At 39.0% G+C, this 20,670-nt stretch overlaps 1 protein-coding gene across 7 annotated transcripts in view; it reads right to left on the bottom strand.

Annotated features, from left to right (window-relative positions):
- RBMS3 (RNA binding motif single stranded interacting protein 3) overlaps positions 1 to 20,670 on the bottom strand; it is a 738,234-nt gene that overhangs the window by 96,916 nt on the left and 620,648 nt on the right. For 5 of the 7 annotated variants that reach the window (XM_032649773.1, XM_032649775.1, XM_032649776.1 and 2 more), the window contains exons 9-10: positions 10,148 to 10,244; positions 7,880 to 7,930 (exon numbers count right to left, since the gene is read on the bottom strand). In XM_032649773.1, coding sequence (XP_032505664.1) covers positions 7,880 to 7,930; positions 10,148 to 10,244 — 148 coding nt within the window. The remainder of the gene's footprint in view (positions 1 to 7,879; positions 7,931 to 10,147; positions 10,245 to 20,670) is intronic. The other 2 variants (XM_032649779.1, XM_032649778.1) reach the window with 1 other exon arrangement.

Here is a 20,670-nt window from a genome sequence, read left to right on the forward strand (position 1 = left end):
TAAAATGATGTCACTTTTTTCAAAGCATACTTGATTAGATCATATGTGACTCTGTCTCTATTACGTCCCCTCCCCCGACCTGGTGCATCTTAATTATTGGCTTAACAAAACCTAAGCTAGCCAACACAATAAACCATGACCCTAAATGGTAAACACACCACCTAGGTAGAAATACCTGGGCTCTCCAGGGCTAACCCAGCAAAGGTTAATCTTTAAAGCAAAATAAGGTGTCCCCATGACATTCTGAGGGGCAAGAAATAGTGAATAATATCTTTGAATATTTAGAAATACTCTCAATATTTGAACACGTTCATTACCATTTGTTTAATGAATATCCACATACTTCACAAAACTGTTAAGATCATATATAAAGATAAATAAAACAAACCTTTTATTCCAGTGTGCTACAAAAGAACAAATAGTTCCATAGATTATCTGTACACTAATCCTCAATCCTCTACTGATTTCATAAGTAGTTTCTGTTGCCCTGGCAGCATTTATAAAATAAATTATTTACCCTATCTCAATATGATTGTGTTGCCCTGGTAACTCGCTGTTTTCTAGAAAGTCTGACATAGATTTTATTTTAGCTACATACTTGCTTTGTCTAGAGATAATCCATAGAAAATAGGGCTTTAATAGATTCGATAAATTTGTATCCTATGTTTACAACATATCTAATTATATTTCATATGCTAAGTAGCTCTTAAGGATGTAATGTTGTTAACACCTTTACAAAGGAACTCGCAAATTCTGGTTTACTGATGATGCTGTGACAAAGAAATTCTAAGTGCTATCTAAGGACACACTGGGGGTAATGTGCCATTGGAACTTTATCTCTTAGTACCTTGTCAATCTTATGTTCAGAATGACGCACCTTCAGTTCTAAAAAGTAATACACTATTCCTTGACCTATTCTTTCTCTTTAAAGGTCCGTATTAAAATAATATAAAACTGCATGGCAAAAGACAGGTGATATGCACACATCTGGATTTATAAAGACTCCACATTCACTGCTTATTCTCACCACTCCTGTGCTTAGAAGGCAGGGATCTTAGACATCGGGAAACGTTCTCTCCAAGAAACTTTCAGAAGCTCTACTTGAAAAATGACGGTTACCTCCAAAAATAATTCCATGGATATAAAAAGAGGCTGTGCATGATGACATTTTCATAATGCAGCCAAATTGAAAAGTTTTGTCCATTCATGAATGATTCATCCATGATGCCCCTAGAAGTTGTGACTTTTTCACACACATCAGTGACATAATTTAGCCTTTCTATTTTCCAAAGTAAGCCTAAATTCTAGACAACAGCATTGGGACCACCAAGCTAATAAAAAATGTATAGGAAAGTGTGCCAGATTTGATGAATAAAAGTTGTATTTCAATAGAACACAATTTACCTTTCCAACCAAATCTTTCCCTAACACAAAAAATTCACTTAATGCAGGCTACCTGCCTTGCTGCCCCCTGAAATAATCTGAGGACCCCGTCAGTACTTTTGGTGTGTTATTTTCACTGAAAATGCCCTCCTTCTTTTTCTTTATCCCCATCAACCCCACCCATCCTTTAAGTTCATGCTTTCATCTCGGTTCTTCCATGTCCTTAGCTGTTCATAGATACTTTGTCATTTTCAGTGTTATATAAATGCTAAGCGTTTCACACCTTTTCTGCTGTAGATTTTTTTTTTTTTTTTTTTAAATATTTATTTTTAAATTTTTATTTATTTATGCGGTACGCGGGCCTCTCACCGCTGCGGCCTCTCCCGTTGTGGAGCACAGGCTCCGGACGCGCAGGCCCAGCGGCCACGGCTCACGGGCCCAGCCGCTCCGCGGCACGTGGGATCCTCCCGGACCGGGGCACGAACCCGTGTCCCCCGCATCGGCAGGCGGACTCTCAACCACTGCGCCACCAGGGAAGCCCCATGCTGTAGATTTTTAATTGAATCATTCTACACATATAATAATTATCTCTACAGAGAGATCGTGTGCCTTGAGGACAGATTGTTTCTTTCTTACTCTCTCTCATTTCCAACAATACCTAGAAGAATATTCTGTGCATATTTAATGCTCAAGAATATTTGTTTATTATTTGTTGATTTTTTTTTCATTGAACTCAATGTTCTCAGTTTCTTGAAATGAAGAGTCGACGTCTGGTATAACTAAGGGCCCAGTAAAAGACTTAATCAAGTGACCATTTCAAGGACAAAAATGACCATTTCAAGGAGAAAAACACTCTCATGTTCATTGCAGAATTATTCACAATAGCCAAGATATGGAACAATTTAAGTCTCCTTCAATGGATGAATGGAACAAGAAAGTGTGACATATATATGTATGTGTTATGTGTGTATGTGTGTGTATACTGGAACATTATTCAGCTGCAGAAAGAAGGAATCCTACCATTTGTGATAACATGGATGACCTTGAGAGCATTATGCAAAGTGAAATAATCCAGATAGAGAAAGACAAATACTACATGGTACCGCTTACATGTGGAATCTAGGGAAAGACAAAAATAATCAGACTCATAGAAACGAGAAGAAAGCAGTTGCTAAGGGCTGGGGGTGTGGTGGGGAGTACAAATTTTCAGCTATAAGATAAATAAGATTTGAGAAGCTAATGTAAATCATGGTGACTATAGCTGATAACACCATGTTGGATAACTGAAATTTGCTAAGAGAGTAGAACTTAAATGTTAAGGTATCGAGGAGACTTTCTGTGCAAGTGGTCTTCTTTGTATTTACTTTACCCCAGGAGTATATTTATAGGGAGGTGACACCCAAATGAAGTTGTTCCTTCTAAATTTACTCTCACATATTTTTTTAAATTCTCTTCTGGTAGAAATAGTATAAATGGGCTAGAGTTACTGTTCTGTGTTTGCTAGTCACTTAAAAAAGATTTGGTCTGTAGATCTATATCTACCAGGTAAACTCCTTACGTAGCAAACACACTGTCTTTGTTTGGTACTTTGACAATGATACTTACAAAGAATTTTTGCTCAGTTCAGCGGTTGGAATAAAATGATAGTATCTGAAAACTTTGCTTTCTGAACAGAATTCGAATGACTTAAATGTTCTTTCCAAATTTGGTGATGTGTTTTAGGAAACACATGCCTGCAAATTTGGAGGACATGGGCCCTAAAATTAAGCCTTAGGTCTTACCTACCTGCAGGTAAAGAATGACCAAATCAAGTATTCTGGGGCTTTTTTGAACTTCTTCTTTTGTTGTAGAGGGAAAGTTTATATTGACTGTTTAGCTATAAATGTAAGGTTTATTCAACATAAGTCGTAATTTAGCCATGCATAGCAACAAATCATCCAATGACTCCATAAGAGCATCTTGCATTTCTTCGAATCCTGTAGTTAGGTAAGTTATTTGTAATTAGGTAAAAATGAAAGGTGACCTTTCTCCTTGAGAATAATTAATGCTAACCACATGAAGAACAGAAGATTTATGATTCACATGAGCCTAAATAAAAGTTAAGAGAATTGAACTCTACTTCTTCTTGGGAACTATCATCTTTTCTTCCTGTCAGTAGGGATGTAACAAAATACCTGACGTATCATAACACAGGGATTTCAATTGTGCATTCATATGAGATTCCAGTGTGACAAGCTGCCACACAGAGTACATATTTAGTGCAATCCGTCCTCTATTAAAATCCTGTCAGTCCCACCTTACTCTTCCCCCTCCCCGTGTCCTCAAGTCCATTCTCAGATAGCTAGTGGGAAGCAGCCGCATAGCACAGGGAGATCAGATTGGTGCTTTGTAACCACCTAGAAGGGTGGGTGGGCTAGGGAGGGTGGGAGGGAGAAGCAAGAGGGAGGGGATATGGGGATATATGTATGCATATAGCTGATTCACTTTGTTATAAAGCAGAAACTAACACACCATCGTAAAGCAATTATACTCCAATAAAGATGTTTAAAAAAAAAAAAAATCCTGTCAGTGTCGTGGTGAGATTTCAGAGTTTAGGACAGAAGTCTGCACTGGGAAACAGCAACACGTACCAATTGCATTGGCAACATCAGCAAAGAGTGAATTCCTGATTTAGTCTCACAGTGCTCTCTTTCAGTGGAAAAAAAATAAAGTGCAAATAGAAACGCTCTTGCTGTCCTCAGTGGGGTTTGACCTGATAAAGTTCCAGAGTCAGACAACTGACAGAGAATGGTTTCCTTGCAGAAACACCCGTACGAGAGATATGACCAAGGCAGGGAGAATTTTATCCCCTCTTCCTTAAAAGTGAAAAGCCTCTCAGAGTTTTCTTCTAAGTTTACAAAAAAGTGCATTGCACACAACTCAGAAATTTCAATCTGCAAAGAAGCAAACCTAAACAACCAACTTCAGCTTTATGCTTATGCTTTCTGTTTTTCTCTTGTCCTTTTACTACTCCCCTCCCTTCTTTCCATCAATTCATGTCTCTCTTATAGATCATTACCCCTCCCCAGTAGGGAAAGATTAGAGGCACTGTGCTCTACTTTAAGATTTGAATGAAGCACTGTTTTCTCTTCAGATACAAGCCTGGTTGAGACCTTGGGGCCCTCGCGTAGAGCCTAAAAAGAACCTGAAGGGCTCTTGCTGCAGTGTAGGAGGCCGTGTGATTCACAGTGATGGGGGAAGCATGCCTTTGCACCCTATACACAGAGAGCTTATCTGTGCGATTTTCTCAAAATAGTGGAAGAGAAAACGTGAGAAGGGAGAAAAGTTGTAAGCAAATCATTATTATGGGCAATATATTGGAGATGTGTAGCTATGGACACCTTGAATTTATTTGTAAAGTAGGTTCCAGTTACTGACATACAAGAGGTACCCAATGGGCCTTTATTTTTTATTTTCATTATTTTTATTATAGGTGTTGAAAGATTTAGGAAGTAAATGAGATAAACACCAATCTAAGCAATTTATCTTATTTATAGCCATAGAGGCTATCTCCACCAAACTCATTAGGAAAGTATGCTAAATAAGCAGTATGAATGTGGTAGAAATGGGTGATTATTGCTTTTTCTCATCTTCTTCCTATACCAACAGTCATTTCATATAATTGGGCTAATCTAAAGCACAATGTGCAGTCATCTACTCATACAACTGAATAATGATAACAGTAATTTACTGAGTGTTTGCTATTTGTCTGGCATTATTTTAAGAGCTTTAAAGCCTTGCTTCATTTCATGAACTGAAACCATAATAATTTAGTCATGATTATATCCATATTACAGATGAGAAAACTGTGGCTCAGAAAGTTTATTGCCTAAAGTCCTATAACAGAAAGGTTTTCCTCTCTCAAAGAGACTAACCAAGAATCCATGCTATTGGGACTTCCCTGGTGGTGCAGTGGTTAAGAATCCACCTGCCAATGCAGGGGACACAGGTTTGATCCCTAGTCTGGGAAGATCCCACATGCTGCAGAGCAACTAGGCCCATGCACCACAACTGAGCCCACGTGCTACAACTACTGAAGCCCGTGCTCAGCAACAAAAGAAGCCACTGCAATGAAAAGCCCGTGCACTGCAACGAAGAGTAGCCCCCACTCGCTGCAACTAGAGAAAGCCCATGTGCAGCAACGAAGACCCAACGCAGCCAAAAAAAAAGAGTCCATGCTATTAATCACCACGTCATTCATTCCTTCCCTTCAGATCCAGGTATTTTATTTCTCCACCCTGGACTGCCTAATTATTTTTATGTTTTAGTATCACAGAGTGATTAATTTAACCAACCCCACTTTGATGATGAAACTAAGACCAGTTGGGTAAAGGTTCTTTATACAATAAAGACAACCAACAAAACTGTTACAGGGAAACGACTGATGCGGCTGAAACGACTGATGGAAAATTGTGTCTCCATGATGCGGTTTAGCCAATTTTTCCATGTTAAAGATAACAAGGTGGTGGGCGCCCCAGTCACTCCTTTCCCCAGGAATCTGTCCCAGCCACAAGCATTACATCTTAAGGGGGGTGACCTAAGCTCAAATATCATGCAGAGTCTAGTCAGGGGAAGTGAAAAGATATTAGGGAGCAGAAGCCATTGCAAGAAAGATCCTGGTGGGGGACAAATGAACACACACACACACACACACACACTCACACACACACACACACACACAACTATTGCTAGGGGAAGATATACAAGAAATAATACGTCCAAAAAATGGGTGAAGCTGGTCTGGGGAGAAGGAGAAGCTAATAAAACATTTAGCTAAGGCCCTGAGTGACAGTCGGAAAGAAACACATACAAATATCTTCTCATCTCCTCACAGCTCCAGAAGTACTATGGAATCTTACATACTTTGGTATCTGGAAAAATATTCAGATTTTGCCAGATGTGCATTCCTTTAGGCCACCATGAGATGATGCTTGACCTCAGTGTGAGGACTAAGCTAGCCTCAATGCTCTTTAAACACACACAATATTTTTTCAGAGGGTAGTTGTTTCCATCTATTGAATTCTACCTCACACCTGGGATGGAAAAGAACAGCCTGGATTCGTTGCGTGTTGGTCTGATTTATACAACACAGATCAGATGAACTCAGGAAGCCCCCAAGGTATGTGAATAAGAGTAAATATGGGGATCTGCAGAATAGGGTCTAAAGTTCTGCTCTAGTAAGCTACATATTTTTATTCTTCAAATAAAAAGAAAACTATCAAAACACTAGGAGCAACATGGAGTGTTCCTTATTTTTTAAGAAAATGGACAAAGCTCAAATATGAAAGCCAGGTGCTGTGATCCTTTGAGTCCAGGAAATAGATGTCTGTGTATTTAACTCCCTGGTTTTTAATATGTGCTACCTTATTTACATTTAGCTTTGAAAAGGGTTAAAATGTAGCATTGCTTCTTCTTTGAACAACTAATACATTCAATAATAAGGATTAATGATAATAATAAGGTATAGTATGTCATACTTCAAACACTGTTTTCACATATTCTCTCTGTTTTGATCCTCTCCAAAGCCATGTTAAGTATAGTGACAGAAAAGGAAACAAAGTTACAGATTTGAACATACCCAGGAGAGTACAGCAGAGACCTTGTCACACAACCTTCCGCTGGGGATCTTTCCCCTATCTCACACTCCCATGAGTATATTGCTCTTGAAATCTCCCTGGCTAGTACTTCTATAGAGCTCAAAAACATGGAAGACCTCGACAAAGATACATGGAATCAATAGCCTTCAGCCTGGATTCTAATGGAATAAGTAATATTATTTCCCTTGGGACTAATGTAATATTGTACCACAAAATGGGAAAGCTAGCTAGTAGAAAATAGAGTTTGAATATTTTGGGAAGAAATTTTCCACTAAAAGAAGAAGAGAATGGCTCTAGTTAGTTAACATAAAAGTCATCTACCAACCTTGCTATCTATAATCTATCTGCATCTATTAGTAGACAAATAACTTCCTATTTCAAATATATTGCTTTGAGTCAACACTTAGCCATGATACACAAAATCGTTCCCAAAGCACACCCAACTGCATCCGAAGAAAACAAAGCATAACAGGAGGAGAAGGACAACAGAAAGGCTTTCCTCCTATAATGGATTTAACTGTCCAGAGTTCACAATTCTGCATGAAGTAGACATTCCCCTTTCATAACAAATGGTAGACTGCAACATGAGAGTTCGATTGCTATTTCCTCCAATCAAGTTTGTTCTCTTCCTCCCTCTCTCTCTCTCTTCCTCTCTCAACTCTGTGTCTCCCCATCACTATCACTCTACCTACTGTATACACTTTTATAGAATTTCAGGAACAGCTTTGTATCTGGAAAATAGGGCTGCCAGAAAGAGGCATGGAATAGAACAAAAGCTTTACCCCAAAGCTTCTATGCATTACAAAAGCTTGCACTCGGATAATAGAAACATCGAGCCTCAGGTGACTGAGAACACTTACTGTTGGTTGCATAACGTATGGCGGATGAGGCATCCATGAAGTACTCTGGACCTATGCATCAAACAGCATTTATTAGAAGAAAGCAATCACAGAGAGAACTCGGTTCTTGCGTTCAGTGGAGTCACACTAGGTCATAAGAAAGTGGAGTCCACCTGACTTACAGCGAATCAGTGCTCAAAACTAAGGGTACAAAGGAAATTCTTGGACCTGATTCATTTGGTCCCTGAAACATGGTACAATGTAAAGCAAATTCCTACTTCCCTGGAGCTGGCTGTAGTGCCCACATGGGCCAGGCTGGGCCATGAAGCACATTTGGAGGCTTCAGGAATCTCCTGTTTATAGGTCAACTTCCGGGAAGACCCGGGCGAATAAGGAAGGAGGCATTACTTAGCATGACTGCTAAGACTTCCTCTTTTTCTGTCATTGGTTCTAACTTCATACTCTCAAGTGATCCCATCTTGGAAATAAATCCAAGTGGCAAAAGTTGGGGAAGAATCAGAGAGATCAACCAGAAATTTTGGGGTATGTTTTGGGTTAAACCCTAGTTAAGCAAGTCTGTGATTTTTCTTGCTCATGGTAATTGGTATGGCAAATAAAAATGAGTATATGAGCCAGCCAAGTGTTCTGAATGTTCGCCATCAGCCAAATGAGAAAGTCAGCTTCTAAGAGCTGATTGTGACATAGAGAGCCCCGAAGATTTTGTTTTCAATATACTCACATCAATGAAATTGACAATGAACTTTAGATTAAAAAAAAAAAAAAAAAAGAAGTGGTGAAAAGCAAGAATCAACAACATAGGAAATTGCTCTAATTCCTTTTTTGAGAAAAGAGAGCCAGAGTTAAATTCCACTTATGAACCCTCCCAAAAGAAATGACTGTTCTGTGGAGATTTTATTCATGTCACCAAAGTGCTCTACAGTGGAGCTCAATGGGTGGTCTTGGCTGAAACAGAGGCCAAGATTAGAAAAAAATGGGTAAAAAACCAAAAAACACACATTACAACCAGGCAGGCCTGTAGGAAGAACAAAAACTGAACAGCATCTGCACTTAGCCTCATGGGTCCCAAGGAAAGGCAATTAAGAAATCAGCCATTCTGAGACCCTCTAATGCAATTCACATAAAAGTCTATTCTGCTCACCTGACAGGTATCAAGAATCTAAGTGCAGACACAGAATGAGAATGATCTGCTTTGGGGGGAATCAGTTAAGGAAAAAAGTACATAGTCTCAAGCATGATGCTCTGACAGCTGGGACCTCCTGATATGACGTATGTAGTGGATGAATAATGTGAAACTTCACTGAATTCGTAGCAGTCAGCAACATTACAGTTTTCCCTGTTGTAACCCCCCCCCCCACCCACCATCTGCACAATATAGGGAAACACACAGGCACACAGTCACACTCTTGCTCTTTCTTTCTCTCTCCAAAGCTTTAAACAGTGACACTCAACACTCTTGGTAGCATTCATAGGCATTTTTTTCTATTTTGAATTAGAAGAATTGTCTGAAGAACTACATGAGGTAAAGAGAAGCAGGGAGAAATATCATATCTTTGATGACTCAAAGGAATAAGATAAGGAGCACTGTTTGAGGGAGAAGGATGGCTATTTCAATCCACCTGTGGACTTAGCATTACTAACTGGCTACAACATCTGGTTTAGGACACACACTGAGTCTCAGATTTTCTTGTGTTTCAACATGTGGAACCCCCGAGGTCTCTTCTGGCCTCTTTGGAACTGAGAATGAAGTAAGAGGAGGAAGTAGGAATTACTTTTACCCCTTTGATAATCTTCCCTATTTCTTGGAGCAAATGATTTTGCATCTATCCATGTAGCTTTCCATGGATACACAGAACGATTGTGACAAAATGAGATGACAATGATACAGTATCCTGGAGGGTGTGCAGGGAGTTGCCAGAAATGTGTTCTCATAAAAGATACCCTAGGGAACAACAACCAAAATAACAGAAAACACACAAAATAACCTCTCAGTGGTAAGAAAGCTGCACTAATGTTGGCTGGAAAGTAGCAAAATCATGAAAACTCAGCAGGAAGAATGGAAAGCTCGGTGGATTTTTATCATTCAGTGAAACAGATGCAAACAAGCCCTTGAAAGTGTAGGCTCAATGGATAGTTTGAGTATTATGACATTAAGATATGACTAAAGGGAAGACAACTTAAAACAAAAATCCTACTGTTTCCCTTTTGTCTTGATCTAGTCTGTTCCTGGCAAGAAAGGTTTCCCGGGAGGTGCAGGTAAACCGGACATACCTGGTATGTGGAGACAGGGGAAGCAGCAATGAATGGCGTGATGGGTGTCTGTGGAATCATGCGGTTGGTTGCAATACTGTACGGTGAAGAATAAAATCTGCAAACAGAAAAACAAAAAGAAGATTCATAGATTCATGAAGCTGATGCACGCCTGGCTGCTAACCAAACGCTACCACACACGTCTGGAGAAGACAGAGTTCCACCCTCATGTTGCCCATCAACTGTTAACAGGATCATGCAGGAGACTGATGGTCTTTGATTCCACAAGAAATAAGTTGTTCTGAATAAAATGACAATTTTGAGTCCTCTTATAAAATTGACTGCACAAAAATCTCTTAGGCCAGGTGAGTGTAATAGTATGCTTAACCAATAGCAGAGAAAAGCCATGTGCATTGTTTCTAAAGCTCCTTGAAAGAAAGGCAAAACCACAGCACCAAGCTTTATAAAAGTTGCTGGTGTTACACAGACAGAAATTGCATCTATCCCTTCATTCAAGAAAGAGGATCAGGGCTTCCCTGATGGTGCAGTGGTTGAGAGTCCGCCTGCCGATGCAGGGGACACGGGTTCGTGCCCCCGTCCGGGAAGATCCCACATGCCGCGGAGCGGCTGGGCCCGTGAGCCACGGCCGCTGAGCCTGCGCATCTGGAGCCTGTGCTCTGCAACGGGAGAGGCCACAACAGTGAGAGGCCCGCGTACCACAAAAAAAAAAAAAAAAAAAAAGAAGTAATACTTTGAGGAGAAACTGAAGCACAGTTTCCTATGAAATAGTATAGCTAAAGAAAAAAAAAAAAAGAAATAGGATCAGCTTACAGAGAATTCTGGATAATTTGTGCTAGGCATGAATCTATGCCCTCAGGTAGAAACTAAGTTAAGTACTTTCTTTCTCCATGAAAAGAGAAGGACAATTTGTGGACAATTTAGGTCTAGGTGAGGAAAGGAATCTTTTCTGGATTCAGTCAGGGCACTGATGGAGATTATGGACCTATGTGATATACCTCTGTACACGCTGTAAAAAGCACTGAGTTTTCTAGTCCTCCAGGGTCCTTCATTGAACAATTATAGAATAATACTGGGCAAGATCAGAGCTTCACAAATCAGAAGTGGGATAATCCTTCTGGAGATCTATTGAAGGACAGCTTTAATAGAGATCTATTAAAGGGTATCAAAAACACTTACAGGCCATCTCTGCTCAGATTTATACCCTGGAGTCCACAAGTTACCTAATGCTCAAATTCCTCAGCAGAATTTTAAATCATGTTTTTTTCTTTATGTCTCACTGGTAAGGGAAAGGCTAGAGTGACCAGCCACACATCGTGCAGACAAAACCAGGTGGGCTGTGATGGAGTATTTCACTGATATCAGGATAGAATGCGAAAATGCCTCTCAGGGATCATGGAATCATTACTTCACTTTGCCATACTCTTAGCAAAAGACAATTACTACTTTTAGTTTCTTTCTTTCTTTCTTTCTTTTCTTTCTTTCTTCCTTTCTTCCTTTCTTCCTTTCTTTCTTTCTTTTTTTTAAATAGTATGACTGAGGTTGGAGTTTTGGACACAAAAACCTCATCATCTCTCAGGGGTCACTGATATTTTGAATAGAGGATCTCATGGGTCACCTTTCTAAAGAAGCATTCCATGAGAACCCCACTGAGTGTAGGGGGGCTGGATTTCAAGGTTGCCAGGTTTCAAAGAGTAAATTCTTTAAGCTTAGATCCTATACAAGTCTTCAAGCAAGGACTGGGGAACTAGAGTCTTAAATTGATCTAGCTCTCAACAAGGATTATAAGGTCACAGTCTTTTGGTTAAAAAAGATGTAGCTGAAAAAATTACACCATTACACATTGCATCCTCCTTACTATCCATACCTATACCTACAATACCTCTAAAATTTTAGAAAAAAAGAATATTGACTATATACTCATTAAAATGGCCAAATTAAAAAAAAAGACAATCAGAGCTGTCAAGGATTCAGAGAAAGTGGAACTCTTTCATTGTTGGTGGAGATACAGGATGATACAGCCCTTTTAGAAAACAGTTTGGCAGTTTCTTATAAAGTTAAACATATACATAGCATATAACCCAATTATCCCACTGGTACATAGTAACTGAAGATAAATGAAAACTTGAGTTCACACAAAAACCTTAATGCAAATATTTATAGCAGCTTTATTTAATACTTGCCAAAAACTGGAAACAAGCCAAATATCCTTCAATTGAATTAATAAACTGTGGTCCATCCATACACTGGGATGCTACTAAACAATTAAAAGGAAAGACCTACTGATATATTTAACATGGTGAATCTTAAGTAAATTATGCTAAATGAAAGAAGTCGAACTCAAAAGTCTATATTTTATATCCATTTATATAATACTATGGAAAATGCAAAACTTTAAAGACCGAAAATAAATCATGGATGCTAAAGGCTGGGATTGGGGGAAGAGTCTGAGTGCACAGACACCTGAGGGAATTTTGGAAAGTGATGTAACTGTTCTATACCTTCATTGCTTGGTGATTCCACAACTGTGTGCTTGTCAGACCTCACAGAATTGTACACTCTTAAGAGTGAATACATACACGATATAAATTACAGTTAATAAATCTGACTTTAAAGTCAATTACTATGTAAGAAAACATCCATCCTTCCACTTTAAAAAATGTGTTGAACATTTACTATGTATACCAAAGATGGGTAGGACCTTCCTTTGAGTTTTTCTATTTAAGCATTTAAATTGAAACTTATCTATTCATTAACCAGCCTAAAGCTGGTCAATGGCTTTCCGTTGCAATGAGAACAAAAATTGAATTCCTCATATTGATGAGCACAATCAGGCTATTGCCCACCTCTCTCCCCAGAGCCAACTAGGATCCAACCACACTGACCTTCATCTGTCACATGAGCCTGTCATTCTCACTCTCATCTTGGGCCACTATGCTTACAATTCTCTCTACCTGGAATGGTTATTTCCCCAAATCACCCTAGAACTATCTCTTTCTCATTATTGATCTCACTCAACTTTCCCATCTTTTCAGAGGTCTCTAGTTAAAGTAGCAACCACCATCTCTGCCCCAATTGTTCTCTATTCCTTTCCTCTATTTTTTTCCCATTGTTCTTATCACTATCTGAACTAGTAATTTTAAAAAATGTCTTTATATATGCTATGGACCGAATGTTTGTGTCCCTTTAAAATTCATATATTGAAGTCCTAATTTCCAAAGTGGCTGTATGTGGAGATGGAGCATTTAAGGAAGAAACTAAGGTTAAATGAGCTCATGAGCTCAATGAGCTCACTCAAATGGTTAGTGCCCTTATAAGAAGAGGCATTAGAGTGCTTGCTCTCTCTCTATCCACATGCTCACATGGAGGAAAGGCTATGTGAGGACATAATGAGAAAGCAGCCTTGTAAAAGCCAGAAACTAAATCCCAAACTAAATCAGCCTGATCTTGGACTTCCAGCCTCCAGAACTGTGAGAAAATATATTTCTGTTGTTTAAAGCCACACAATCAATGGCATTTTGTTACAGCAGTCAAGTTGACTAATGGAATGTATTTATTGATTATTTCTCCCTCTAGAATGTCAGCTTCAAGAGAGTTGAGGACACCTTGACTTTGTTGCCTAGAACAGAGCCTGGGACATAGTAAATACAGGAATACCTCACTTTATTGTGCTTTGCTGTATTACACTTCACAGATATTGCAACTTTTACAAATTGAAGGTTTGTGGCAACCCTGCATTGTCAGATGGTGCTTAGCATTTTTTAGCAATGAAATATTTTTAATTGATGTATGTACATTGTTTTTTTAGACATAATGCTTTGCACATTTAATAGACTACAGTCTAGTCCAAACATAACTTCTATATGCACTGGGAAATTTTAAAAAATTGTGTGACTCATTTTATTGAGATATCTGCTTTACTGCAGTGGTCTGGAACTGAACCCACAGTATCTCCAAGGTATGTCTTGCTTAATACCTGTAGGTTGAATGAATGAATAAATGAATGCAGAGCAGTTTAGAGAGATAAGTAGTGATTACAGTAGAGGCCGCCAGTGTCAAATTGGTGGGGGCACAGAAGATGGCTTCTGTTCAAATAGGCAGCTGAGAGGTGAGAACCCAGAGAAAATTGGCTGGCATCACATATCTGTAAATGCTCAATGGAAGCTTAAACAAATGCCTGTTTTCTAAGCATGCAAAGGTAATGACAACCAGGGAAAACAGACCTTTTCTATAAAAATCATGGTTTGCATTAAAAAAAATGCTTTAGGTCTTATCTTTGACAGATTTTATTTATGAGTCAGTGAACAGAAAGACTTATTTGGGGCTCATAATAACATAGCAGGTACTCATGACCACTCCACAAACAGCCCTTTTCATTCACCATGCAAGTTTCTTAGAAACCCAGTTTCAGGCTCTTGTACCAACAGAGTGAATCATGCATCACATTTTAGAGTGGCTGGTTTATTTTGTGAAATGTACCAATTGTCATATTAAAAATGAAAGCAGTAAGAATAGGATGGACTCGCAAAGTTTTCAGGAAATTTTATGGGAAAAACAGCAGAAACATAAACAGCCAAGTAAACGGATACTAACAAAGGGCACCCTTGGGGGAAATTTTCAGGCATTTTTGTTCTGTCTGCTCTAATCCTATCCATCAAACAAGAATATTTCATACTTCCCAGCAAGTTCCAGTACTGCCCCTCAAATCAGAGAGTCATTTAGAACAGAAAATGTACTGAGAAGATCAGACTCAGCACACTGTCTTGATCCCCTAATTCTGGTATTCTGAAATAGGATCTCCCCAAATCCAAACATAAACCGGATGAATTCACAGGAAACCTTTGCTTAAACCATGACAGGAGAGGATATTATTGAATCTCAGGCTTAAAGGCACCATATCTAAAGAAAATGCACCTAGCCAGACTCCAAAGAGAGAATTGCAGAATGAATTTCCCAATCTCTTCACTTTTTCTCAATCCCTGCCATGTATCCTTCATGGCTTAAAAACACTCTCACATGGCCATCACATTTAAAAACAAGAAGAAAGAAAGAAAGAACATCCAAATAAATACTTCAAGAATAGGTGTCCTGTTTGGGGGGAACAGGAAAGATGAAATTGACAGCACTTTTTGGCCATAATAACAAAGCTAAGGTCATTCTAAACATGTGACTTAATGTTTTTGTATCTGGTTATTTATGCATTATGCCTTGCAAATGCTATTATAGAAAACTGGGAATGAATTTTTAGCTAACCATTTTTCTGGGAAGAGTTTACTCCCCTAAGGTATTTCTTTGCCAAAAAGTACATAGCGAATCCACAAGTGTATGACAAGTATTCCTTTTCTACCTTGTTCTAAACTAAAAGGGATTTTGCTCCCCAGGGGACATTTGGCAGGGTCTGGAGATATTTTTGGTTGTCACAACTGGGTCAGGGGGCTGCTACTGGCATCTGTTTGGTAGAGGTCTGGGATGCTGCTAAATACAGTACAGCTCCCACCCAAAAAATGATCTGGTCCAAAATGTCACTAGTGTCAAGTTTGAGAAACTGTTGCAGGAATGCGAACTAGTTATCTCTGGAGAGGTTTCCCATGAACAAAATTCCAAATGCTAAAGGGGCTAAATGGGTTAACTAAAAATGATCTATCTGTAGAACTCTAAGCCAGCCTCTGAAAAAAGTTATATATATATATATATATTTTTTTTTGGTGGTACGTGGGCCTCTCACTGTCGTGGCCTCTCCCATTGCGGAGCACAGGCTCCGGACGCGCAGGCCCAGCAGCCATGGCTCACGGGCCCAGCTGCTCCGCGGCACGTGGGATCTTCCTGGACCGGGGCACGAACCCGTGTCCCCTGCATCGGCAGGCGGACTCTCAACCACTGCGCCACCAGGGAAGTCCTGAAAAACGCAATATTTTTAAGGAATGCAAAGGGTTATTTGGTTTTCTGGCATGTAAAGCAAGTGGGCTCCAGAAATCCAGAAAATGGAAGTCTAGGTCACTAATAGGACATTATTTTGCCTGCAGAAAAGTCATCTTCAGGGGATTTGGCAGTCAGTAGTAATATGGTGAAATCTTATTTCACTGACAATAAAAATAACATGTATATATCAATAACCCCAGGGTAGGATGTTTTTTAATGCAGAAAACCACACACAATCCTATTTGCCCACTGAAATAAACAGCCCTGCCTTGTCTTTCATGTCCATAGGCAATTTTATTGGAGTCAGAACCACAAATACTATCCTCAGGGCAACACTATAGCACAAGATTAATAAGTTATTGGTCATTTTTATTGTAATGCCAACGTATCCTTCACACTAGATTCCTTTCCTAGTGTAATAAGATAAGGTTTCTGTATCACTTAATATCAAATGCCCATATAAAACAGCTGGCAAACCAAGGCTACAGAAAACATTTTTTTTCGCATCTCTCCCAAGAATCCATTTTCTTCAAATAAAACAATCCAAAAGGCTTTTACACAGCAGCCCTTAGTGAAAAGATCACAGGAAAGTTGCGATTTTGACTATGGGGGAGGAATTATTTCCCACCTCCCATGCTCATAGTTGAAAGTGATGGAATTTCATATTGGACTGTTAAAAAAGCAATAGGGCAATAGTAATAACACATTATAGATTTATGCCAGATAGCTCCGAAAGAAGAATGGACATTTTTATTTTCCTAAGTTAGCCTATAGTAAAAAGTACCAAGCGTTTTACTTTTCCATTGTGACCCAGAAATTTCTTCACTGTAACCTTCAAAGCCTTAGATAAAAGTGACATTGAATTAATTTTTTTAAGTGATAATTTGTGTAGATTCAAGCAGATGACACAACTGACATTTTTTACTGCCTACATGCAAGCAGCTCAGATACACCATGGTCCATGTTTACAAGTGTTTGTTCTTCATTAGAGAAATATCAAGCTTAATTTGGGAGTACTTATTTCAGTTTTATGTTGCTGTATTCAGGTTGAGGTTATAGAATTCAGAACATTTAACTGTTGACACAATTAAGTTACCAGCTATTCCTGAAACACATATTTGGACTTGATACTCAGAAACCCCTATGGCTGAGTGCAGTTAAGGGATGCCACAGGATCATAACATATGTCCTTTTTTTTTTTAATTGAAGTATAGTTGATTTACAACGTTGTGTTAATATCTTCTGTACGGCAAAGTGATTCAGTTATATATATATATACACACACACACACACACACACACATTCTTTTTTATATTCTTTTCCATTATGGTTTATTGCAGGATATTGAATATAGTTCCCTGTGCTATACAGTAGGACCTTGTTGTTTATCCCTTCTGTATATAATAGTTTGCATCTGCTCACCCCAAACTACATAGGGTTGCCATATGATCCAGCAATCCCACTTCTGGGTATATATCCAGACAAAACTATGATTCAAAAAGATAAAATATGATCTTTAGTGGTGACATGGCACATCTCCAAGAGGACAAGCTCATGTCACTGTTCCATCAAGAAGCCTTCAGAATCCCTCATTAGAATGTAACTGCCTTTTCTCTGTAGTCCTATGACATTAATTTTCTTTATTTTTCTTTGTGAAGAGAATAGAAAAATATAAACAGTGAAAAATAAGTCTCCCTCTCACCCCTACTTCTCGGTACTCTGTTGGCTCTCCCCAGAGAACCACTGTCACCATGTCTTGTGTATTCTTTCAGAAATATTTTATACATATAAAAGTTAATACATACATAAATCTCATAGCACTTTGTGCTTCTGTCACAATACTACTTGCATTGTATGTAGAATTTGCATGCGTGCCCATTTGTTCCTAACAGGATGGGAAATATTTTTTTTCAAATTTGCATCACCAGAATGATTTTAAATGGTACAATAGATAAGTATTCAAATGATAAAATTTGTTAATCTGAGTCAGCATTAAGCGACCTTTAACAATATTAACTGGATTGGAGTCAGCTGCAACTGTATCTTTGGATACATTTGTTCTACATAAAATGGGACCAGTTTCTTCTCTACAGCAATAAATATTTCTCTCTCTGTTAGGTTACCGCTCTCTGAGTTAGGTTTGCCTACTGGATCGAATACAGCAATGTAACTAGGAGTAAATGCTTAACTCTGGATATTCATGTTCCATTCCTTCATATGCTAAGTGAATTTTCTAAATCAGCTTCCCCACTTCAAAGAGGTACATGCTGACAATAACTCAAGGAACAGTGTGTTGAGGAAACGTGTGTGGTTATTTTGGCATCTTAACATCCATAGAAATGACCATTCTTCTACTCCCCATTATTTAAATGTTACCATATAAGGCAATAAAACCAAAGATGAACAAAACATTTAAAAAGTCGTCTACATGAAGAAATATCAAGTGAATAAGGTTAGTGAGCTACAATCTTCTGATCTCTTCCACTTCATGAAATAAAGTTTCTACCTTCTTGGCACCAACAACACAATGGATAGTCTAAGCCTTCCGAAATTCCATTCTTAACCCAGGACATGAGAAACTCAAGTGCAGTTTGGCTCCTTTGGGTGAAACTGCAGGTTGCATTTAAGTAGGATCAAAGCAGAAATAGAGACACAGACATTGAGAACAAACGTACGGATACCAAGGCGGCGGGGGGATGAGTTGGGAGATGGGGATTGACATATGTACACTATTGATACTATGTATAAAATAGATAACTAATGAGAACCTACTGTATAGCACAGGGAACTCTACTCAATGCTCTGCAGTGACCCAAATGAGAAGGAAATCCAAAAAAGAGGGGATATATGTATAGCTGATTCAATTTGCTGTACTGTGTAAACTAACACAATATTGTAAAGCAACTATACTCCAATAAAAAAAATAATAAAGCGGATTAGATTTGGGTGTTACATGGGGACTGAGTGGCTTGATGCCAGGAAGGGGAATGGTTTCCCTAATGCCACCTTGCTGGAGCCAAGCAGACGTCATCAGTCACATTTTCTGTATCTGATTTGGCATTCATAGTACTAAGTTAAACAGTCTGTAAAGATGAATAAGACATGGAACCTGACTTCAGAGTTAATAGTCCATCAAGGAAATAAATATGATGTCAACAGCTACATGATAAAAAGACTGTCAGTGTATCATGGTCACATGAAATGTAGTGTAACAATAGTGTCAATATTGACAATGAAGATCACATTGTGCCATGCAGGGGTCCTTTGATCCTTACAAAGTCTTATGAAAAGGTACTGTTACTATCATCTCCACAGAGGAGGAAACTAAAGCACAAACAACTTGCCCATGTCTGGTAAATGACAGAATTTGGATGTGCTCCTGGGCAGGCTGGTTTTGGAGTCTGAACTCCTAACCACTGCTTAAACTGTGTCTCTTACGATTAATTGTGTAATTAGCTCTGCCTGGTATGATTTAATGGTGTTCTTTATTTTATTTATTTATTATTTTATTTCGCTACATTGGGTGTTCATTGCTGCGCGTGGGCTTTCTCTAGTTGCGTTGAGTGGGGGCTACTCTTCGTTGCGGTGCGTGGGCTTCTCATTGCGGTGGCTTCCCTTGTTGCAGAGCATGGGCTCTAGGTGCATGGGCTTCAGTAGTTGTGGCATGCGGGCTTAGTAGTTGTGGCTCGTGGACTCTAGAGCACAGGTTCAGTAGTTGTGGCACGTGGGCTTAGTTGCTCCACAGCATGTGGGATCTTCCCAGACCAGGGCTTGATTCTTAACCACTGTGCCACCAGGGAAGTCCCTAATGGTGTTCTTTAAATGAGAGCAGTGAAAGAAAGAAAGAAGGAAGGAAGGAAGAAAGGGATGGAGGGAGGGAGGGAGGAAAGAAGGGAGGAAGGAAGGAATTAGGAAGGAAGGAAGAATATCACCATCCTCTCCAGGCAGAGAGAATTCCATGAGCAACAAGACACACGGGTTAAAGTAGCTTGGGATTCTCTGAGAATCAAAGAAGGTCCAGTTCAGTTGCAGGAACCAAATCATGGAGTTCTTTTTGTGCCATTCTTGGAAGTTTGAGCTCTGTTCTGCAGTTAGTAAAGTCCACGTAATATATTAAACCAGGCAGGTGGATAATTACTGGTTGCTTTTTGCTTTAAAAAATTAATTCAAAAAGCAATGTGAAAATGGTTTGGAGGTCAGTTATATTAGAAGCAAGTAAAAGCTTAGTACAGGTAGGGACTGGTGATTGAATAAACTCAACCAGCGGCAGGGAGGCAGAGCTGGGTTGAAGATACAGTTCAAAGACAGATGGAGTAAGTTTTAAGGACCAATTTTATTATAAAGAATGTCTTAGGAGAGAATACCCAGAGAACTGGAATTTATGGCTTAAATGGCTTTAGAGTGTATTTTTAAAAAAGGAACAAGTAATTTGATCTTGTTTTTCATTTGATTTGGTTTGTATGCTGAAAGATTGATTGAAGATAATGACCTCACTTTGGGACAAAGACATCCAGGAGCAGCACCTAATGCAGTTAGACACACAGGTGATTTTTTTTGGCATCTAGTTATGAACTTGAAGTATGGACTTGGGAGTCTTCAGTTCCTAA

Source organism: Phocoena sinus, chromosome 11 (genome assembly GCF_008692025.1).
Source record: "Phocoena sinus isolate mPhoSin1 chromosome 11, mPhoSin1.pri, whole genome shotgun sequence".
NCBI lineage: Eukaryota > Metazoa > Chordata > Mammalia > Artiodactyla > Phocoenidae > Phocoena > Phocoena sinus.